Source organism: Microcaecilia unicolor, unplaced genomic scaffold (assembly GCF_901765095.1).
Source record: "Microcaecilia unicolor unplaced genomic scaffold, aMicUni1.1, whole genome shotgun sequence".
NCBI lineage: Eukaryota > Metazoa > Chordata > Amphibia > Gymnophiona > Siphonopidae > Microcaecilia > Microcaecilia unicolor.
This window is the reverse complement of record NW_021963914.1, coordinates 60621-68669: the sequence shown is the minus strand read 5'-3', so window position 1 is coordinate 68669 and position 8049 is coordinate 60621. Positions and strand designations below refer to the sequence as shown.

Sequence of the window (8049 nt, the reverse complement as noted above, 5' to 3'; positions counted from 1 at the left end):
GATGGGAGGGTCAGAGTGAGAAAGGGAAGGGACACGTGCTGGTTGGAAGGAGGAAGAGAGGGGCTGGATGGGATCCTGAAAGAAAGAGTCAGAAAGAAGGGGAGGAGGAAGATTTGGAAGAGACAGTTACTGAATGGAGAGTGGGAAGGGACAGGTGCTGGTTGGTTGGAAGGAAGGGAGAGAGCTACTGGACATGGGAGGGAGAGGAAGAAGGGACTGGAGGGAAGGGAGAGAGCTACTGGGACATGGGAGGGAGAGGAAGAAGGGACTGGAGGGAAGGGAGAAAGCTGCTGGGACATGGGAGGGAGAGGAAGGGACTGGCTGGAAGGGAGAGAGCTACTGGACATGGGAGGAAGAGGGAAAGGGGCTGAGAGCTGCTGGACAAGGGAAGACGAGGAAGAAGGGACTAGTGGGGAAGAGAGCTGCTGGACATGGGATAATAGGGAGAGAAAGAGGGGAGATGGATGAAAGGATGCAGAGAAAAAGCAGAGAAACTAGAAGGATGTGGAGAGAGGGAGGAGACTGAACAGAAAAGGGTAGAGAGATAGACACTGGATAGAAGGAGAGGGGAGATAGAGACACTAGATGGAAGGATCAGGAGAGAGGGTAGATGAGTGGAAGGATAAGGAGAGAAAGAGGGAAGACACTGGATGGAAGGGTAGGGAGAAAAAGGAGACGCTGGATGCAAAAGAAAGAGGGGAGAGAAAGAGGGGAGCTGCTGGATGGAAAGAGGGAGAGGACAGAGTAGGGAAAGACTGGAGAATAAGAGGAAGGGGCATGTGGAGATCAAGGGTGAGGAAAAGATGAAAAGCCATAGGTGACGAATGGACAGGAAACCCTGGCAAGAGAAAGACGAAGGAAAGCAGAATCTAGAGACTGGGAGAAACACAATGAGAAAAAGTAAATGGCCATACAACAAAGGTAAAGAAAATTATTTTTAATTTAGGATAAAGTAATATGGTACCTGTGTTAATAAAGTTTCAGAGACCAATACTTCCTTCCTTAGGTCAGGAGAGGATACCATAACAGCATTATACTGACCTGAGGCAGGAGGTTTTGGCCTCTGAAAGCTCATTGAAAAGGGTGTTAGGCTATTAAATAAATTATTTTCTGAAACCTGATGCACTGAAAAGCAGCACTTTACCCCTGTGTTACAAATGCATCTGATTAGTGTGACTACATTTTGCTGGGGAAGGGGGGGTAGAGAGAAAATTTTGTGCCCACCCACTTTAGGTTCAGGCCCATCCAAAACTGGCAGTCTGGCTACGCCACTGGAATAGCCATACTGGGTCAGACTAATCATCCATCTAGCCCAGTTTCCTGTTTCAAGCAGTAGGCAATCCAGGTCACAAGTACCTGGCAGGAGTGGCCTAGTGGTTAGAGTGGTGGACTTTGGTCCTGGGGAACTGAGTTTGATTCCCGGCACAGGCAGCTCCTTGTGACTCTGGGCAAGTCACTTAACCCTCCATTGCCTGCCGCATTGAGCCTGCCATGAGTGGGAAAGTGCAGGGTACAAATGTAACAAAACATAAATAGTAGCATCATTCCATGAGACCAGTTCCAGGGCCTGCAGTGGCTTTGCCATGTCTGTCTCAATACTAGACTATGGACTTTTCCTCCAAAAGTTGTCCAATCCTTTTTTAAACCCAGATATCTAGTTCTGCAAGTAAGTGAACATTAAGGCCTGTGGTTTACTGCACACAATACTGGTTGTGCTCTAAATCCGGACTTGACATTAGAGTTATGCTTTCTTGCATTGCTGCACCCCCAGTTGCAGAGTGTCTTAGAATTTAAATCGTGGCCTCCCTGCTCTCTGGAGTGTCCTTTGTGAGGCAAATTTGATATGATTGGTATTACCAATTTTTGTTCCACATTTTTCCTGAAAGCAGATAATAGTCTGCTAATACCACATTTGAGAATACTGGAAAAATAAATCAGTTTAAAGCAGTAATGGGAAAACAAGTAGAGAACAAAAGAAGTTTTAGTATGGAATGAGTGGAGGACTGGGGAAGGGCAGGTTAGATGGTACTTTATATGTCCCTACTCCTCCTCATATCCCATGTAAATATCCTTCACCGAGGCTTCGAATATAGCAACAATTTATGTGAACGGTATGTACACATAAAATATACATCCCGCATAGGATCAGTTAAGTTCATTCTCTTCCTCTCACATGAAACCTTAAAAAAGTTGAAGAATGAAACACCGAGTGGGAGGAACGAATTGTGGGGGAGGGGAGGATTCAGCAGTCCCGCTTTTGTTTCAGAATCCAGTTCTCCATAAGGTCCGCTTGACGTCTATATTAGTTGGACGTCTCTCTTTTCGTATTCTGTAGAGCTTTTCACTTTACAGGCTAAAATGTCCGGTCGTGGTAAAGGTGGGAAGGGTTTAGGGAAAGGGGGCGCTAAGCGCCATAGAAAGGTGTTACGCGATAACATCCAGGGAATCACAAAGCCCGCTATCCGGCGCTTGGCTCGCCGAGGCGGAGTCAAGCGTATCTCCGGTCTCATCTACGAAGAGACTCGTGGGGTGCTGAAGGTTTTCTTGGAGAATGTTATCAGAGACGCCGTCACCTATACTGAGCACGCCAAGAGAAAGACAGTAACAGCTATGGATGTGGTGTATGCCCTGAAGCGCCAGGGCCGTAACCCTGTATGGTTTCGGAGGCTAAAGGACCGATCCTTATTGAATCTATCCAACCAACTCAAAGGTTCTTTTAAGAGCACCCACACTTTCATAACGGAGCTGTGATGTTAGCTTTTTCTTTATTTTGTCCGTATGTATTTTAGAACACGGTAGTTACGATAGCCAGTTCTGCGTCCAAAGGGAAGGTTGTTATATTTCTGAGTGTGTTTGTGTGTGGGAAAGACTCCTTTTTTACTCTGTAATAAAACTTATATTGAGAGTGGGGGTGGGAAAGTATTTGGAAAGTGAAAAACTCGATCTCCTTTCCTCTTCAGCAATAAGGTAAAGGAGTAGTGGTAGTGTTGAGCCAGCCCTACTCGTGCAGCAAAATTTTAGCACTTTAGGTGGAGCAAGTTGGGTGGCTCTGAAAGAGCCTTTGGGTTGTGTGTGCGGAAGCTGTAGGCTGAGCCCGCCATTACTTGGAGCTGGTGTACTTGGTGACGGCCTTGGTACCCTCGGACACGGCGTGCTTGGCCAGCTCACCGGGTAGCAGCAGACGCACTGCGGTTTGAATTTCCCTGGAAGTGATGGTAGAGCGCTTGTTATAGGAGCCAGGCGGGAGGCTTCTCCAGCGATGCGCTCAAAGATGTCATTCACCGAAGGAATTCATGATGTTCATGGCTTTGGATGAAATGCCGGTGTCGGGATGAACCTGCTTCAGCACTTTATACACATAGATAGCGTAGCTCTCCTTCCTGCTTCTCTTGCGCTTTTTGCCGTCCTTTTTCTGGGTCTTGCTAACTGCTTTTTTCGATCCCTTTTTGGGCGCGGGAGCAGATTTGGCTGGTTCAGGCATGGCCACAAGCTCAAAGTCGCTATCTAAAATAGACAAAGCAAAGAATCGTACTAGACTAGTAGTGGAAAAGCTTGTTCGGATGGCAATTTATAGGGTCCCCATTCAAATTGCTGGCGCTGAGTTTCTCTCCTTGCTTTTTGGTCTAGACCAATGAAACGTCATCAGACCGCCTGGCAGCCCTGGGATTGGCCTATTTGCCTGCCCATTATGATAATAGCGGAGACAGGCAGGTTTCAGGACGGTCGGTTCTTAACCAATCGCGAAGGAGTGTAAGAAACAGTGGTAGAGAGTATAAAAGCGGTTCGATCTGTGAAAGTTTCAACTATTTCTTCTAAAAACTGATCGAAATGTCTGGACGTGGCAAGCAAGGGGGTAAAGCTCGGGCCAAGGCTAAGACTCGCTCGTCCCGAGCGGGGCTGCAGTTCCCCGTAGGGCGCGTGCACAGACTGCTGCGGAAAGGTAATTACGCTGAGCGTGTGGGCGCCGGCGCCCCAGTCTATCTGGCGGCAGTGCTGGAATATCTGACCGCCGAGATCCTCGAACTGGCTGGTAATGCTGCGCGCGATAACAAGAAGACCCGCATCATCCCCAGGCACTTGCAGCTGGCCATCCGCAACGACGAAGAGCTGAACAAACTGCTGGGGAGAGTCACCATCGCGCAGGGCGGCGTCCTGCCCAACATCCAGGCGGTTCTTCTGCCTAAGAAAACCGAGAGTCACAAGGCGGCCAAGAGCAAGTAAAGCTGTCCCGCAGAGAGGACGAAACCAGGAACCCAAAAGGCTCTTTTCAGAGCCACCTACTTTTTCTCGTAAAGAGCCAGATTTCAGCGGAGTATCGCCTTTAAATAAAATCAGGAATCCTTTATTAAATGTTTCTCTAGGTTAGGTATTTCCTCTTAGAGGCTGGTGATAATAGCCCTGAGTACCTGACTAGTGAGCTTTTCGTTTTAATGAGAAAATTCCTTGGCGCGACAAGGACAGCTAATAAAATACGCGGGAAAAGAAATCAATGCTTGGAAAACACATGGAGTTTTAAAAAAAAAAAAGTATGCCGGGAATTCTGAAACGACCAGTGAAGACAGAAAATTTGAAATAAAAGCTCCTAATAGAGAGCAGCAGCTTTTGGACTGGTCCCCTCTCCGCTCTCTCCTAACTCTCGCCCGGGAAAGATTTTCTGACCAATCCCTGCACGGGGCGGGCTTTTCAAACGTTGCCACTTTTTCGCTCTGTATATATGAAACAACCGCTATTCGAGGGTGTTGCCAGCTTAAACGATACTATCCCACCCCAGTGACATATGCTAATCTTCCAGTTCCAGCGGCCTGGGCAAGCGAAGTCTTAAGCCGGATGCCTCCGCAGCCACCCAGGCTGTTGTCAGAAATAAGGAGCTGCTCACAGCGCCCCAATCCACCCCCATCCTTTGCGGGCCCCGGAAAGTCTCAGAATTTTGAAAGAACAGCCTCATCACTGCTTTTACTATATTCTCTCGAAAGAAATGCCAAGAAGAACATCGATGGAGTTAGACAGATTGGATCGGAGGCTCTAAATGTGTCAGCAGATTCCTGGCCCTATTCGGTTTCAGTTACGCTGGGATAAATTCCTCTTTATTTATGAGCCTAAGCTGTCCAGCTGGTTCTTTATCATTAGAAACCATATATCCAACCACCCCTGTAGGAAATTGATGTACCATTTAGATCTTTGCTGTGGAATTAAAGCATTTGTCCCGATTTTGGAGGCTGTTTGTGCTTTTTTTGTTTTGTTTTTTGGACTGTGCCTTGTGCTTTGAAACCTCTCTGTGCTGTTTTGTCAGCAATATAAGAAACATCTTTGAGGTTTTGGACAGAGCGACACTAATATCTTTTTGTTCTGAATGAGTTTTAAATGCCTAGGGTACCTTTTTATGGACTCCTCTAATGCAGTGTCTTTGCCGTAATGGATCAATTTCCTAGACACAACCTTTTTGTTTTGTTTTTAAATAAACACACAAAAAAGGTTTATTAGATGAAATGAGTCAGAGCCAGAACTCTCCACCACAAAAGAAAAAAAGGAAAGAAATTGAAAACACAAAAGAAAAAAAGGAAAGAAATTGAAAATAGAGCCTTAAATGTGAAAAACCACAAATGAGTGTCTCACATTCTAGCAGCAAAGGGTGGAGTCCTCAGACCTGAATTCAAATATAGGCAGCTAACCACGTACCAAATTTTGAAGAGCGAAAATACTTGGGCTAAACTGTACGGCTTTAGCACCATGTTCTATGACCGTGGGTGGTGAGGAGATGAGGGGGTAGATTTGTAGCACTTTAAAATCACACCTAGGACTCATAGATAATTTGCAAATCCTCTCCTCGTCGCACAGAAAGGCAGGTCACGGGATATGCAGGGTTTACTGGACTCACCGAGGATAGTCCTTTCCTTAAAAGATTATGGAGGACCAGCAGATAAACGCTTTTCAGTCTGGTCGCATCAAGGACAGTCACTTTTCTCAATAGCAACCAAGTGTACCTCTGTTGAGGAATTTGTGTCCCTTAGAGGCTGGTGATAATAGCCCTGAGTACCTGACTAGTGAGCTTTTCGTTTTAATGAGATAATTCCTTGGCGCGACAAAGACAGCTAATAAAATAGGCGGCAAAAGAAATCAATGATTTGAGAACACATGGAGTTTAAAAAAAAAAAAAAGAAGGTATGCCGGGAGTTCTGAGACGACCAGTGAAGACAGAAAAATTGAAATAAAAGCTCCTAATACAGAGCAGCAGCTTTTGGACAGGTCCCTTCTCTCCTAACTCCCGGCAGCAGTTTTAAGGTCTCGACCGGGAAACTTTTCTGACCAATCCCTGAACAGGGCGGCCTTTTCAAACGTTGCCACTTTTTCGCTCAGCATATATGAAACAGCACAGCAGCTATTCGAGAGTGTTGCCAGCTTGAACGATACTTAACATATCTGCGTGTGAGTGAGAATCCAGAGAACGAATGAATGTACTGGATGTAGCTAGAAGGTTGCTAGGCTGCGAGGTGTGACCAGCAGAAGAAAGGAAGTGTTGATGCCCCTGTACAAGTAATTGGTGAGGCCTCATCTGGAGTATCGTGTTCAGTTCTGGAGACGGTTGCTAAGGATGTAAAAAAAAATTGAAGCGGTGCAAAGAAAAGCTACGAGATTGGTATGAGATTTGCTTTCCAAGACGTATGAGGAGAGACTTGCTGACCTTTAAATATTTGAAAGGTGTTAATCCACAAACAAATCTTTTCCAGAGATGGGAAGGCGGTAGAACGAGAGGACATGAAATGAGATTGAAGGGGGGCAGACTCAAAAAAAGATGTCAGGAAGTATTTTTTTCACAGAGAGAGTGGTGGATGCTTGGAATGCCTTCCCACGGGAGGTGGTGGAGATGAAAACGGTAACGGAATTCAAACATGCGTGGGATATACATAAAGGAATCCTGTGCAGAAGAAATGGATCCTCAGAAGCTTAGCCGAAATTGGGTGGCGGAGCCGGTGGGAAGAGGAGGGGTTGGTGGTTGGGAGGCGAGGATAGTGGTGGGCAGACGTCTGTGCCAGAGCCAGTGGTGGGAGGCGGGACTGGTGGTTGGGAGGCGGGGAATAGTGCTGGGCAGACTTATAGGGTCTGTGCCAGAGTAGGTGGTGGGAGGCGGGGCTGGTGATTGGGAGGCGGGGATAGTGCTGGGCAGACTTTTAGGATCTGTGCCCTGAAAAAGACAGGTACAAATCAAGGTAAGGTATACACATATGAGTTTATCTTGTTGGGCAGACTGGATGGACCGTGCAGGTCTTTTTCTGCCGTCATCTACTAATTTACATGTGATGACATTTCAAACTGTGTGCAGAATTGCCTAATTACTCTGATCAAGGGATTAAAAGATGTGGTTTAGTGAGAGAAAACTTGCATTGGAAAATCATGTAATTTGACTCCAGAAACCTGAATGAAATGTAACAAAATTGACCGCTAGATGAGCAAGGAGTAAAAGGGGCGATCAGATAAGACAAAGCCGTAGCGGAGAAATTAAATGAATTCTTTGCTTCGGTCTTCACCGAGGAAGATTTGGGTGGGATACCGGTGCCAGAGATGGTGTTCGAAGCTGACGAGTTGGAGAAACTTAATGAATTCTCTGTAAACCTGGAGGATGTAACGGGGCATTTCTACAAACTGAAGAGTAGCAAATTTCCTGGACCGGATGGTATTCATCCCAGAGTACTGATAGAACTGAAAAATGAGCTTACGGAGCTATTGTTAGTAATATGTAATTTATCCTTAAAATTGAGCGTGGTAACGGAAGATTGGAGGGTGGTCAATGTAACGCCGATTTTTTAAAAAGGTTCCAGAAGGGATCCAGGAAATTATAGACCTGTGAGTCTGATGTCGTTGCCAGGCAAAATGGTAGAGACTATTATTAAGAACAAAATTACAGAACATATTCAAAAGCATGGATTAATGAAGGAAAAGTCCATTGATCTTGGGCCCTGGATTGTCCGCTATCGGAGACAGAGTGCTGGGCTTGATGGACCTTTGGTCTTTTCCCAGCGTGGCGCTGCTTATGTGCTTATGAGACAAAGTCAA

At 46.1% G+C, this 8049-nt stretch overlaps 2 protein-coding genes across 3 annotated transcripts; both read left to right on the top strand.

The window, feature by feature from the left end:
- Positions 1–2358: 2358 nt before the first annotated feature.
- Positions 2359–2751, top strand: LOC115459753 (histone H4-like). Its single transcript, XM_030189553.1, has one exon. It carries the CDS (start codon positions 2359–2361, stop codon positions 2749–2751), a length of 393 nt encoding a protein of 130 aa, XP_030045413.1.
- Positions 2752–3828: 1077 nt separating this feature from the next.
- On the top strand, positions 3829–6640 carry LOC115459751 (histone H2A type 1-E-like). 2 transcript variants are annotated; one of them, XM_030189551.1, is made up of 2 exons: positions 3829–4178; positions 6619–6640. In XM_030189551.1, exons 1-2 carry the CDS (start codon positions 3829–3831, stop codon positions 6638–6640), a joined length of 372 nt encoding a protein of 123 aa, XP_030045411.1. The 2 variants fall into 2 exon arrangements, with proteins under 2 accessions (XP_030045411.1, XP_030045410.1); XM_030189550.1 differs by lacking the exon at positions 6619–6640 and having other exon boundaries at positions 3829–4306.
- Positions 6641–8049: the final 1409 nt, after the last annotated feature.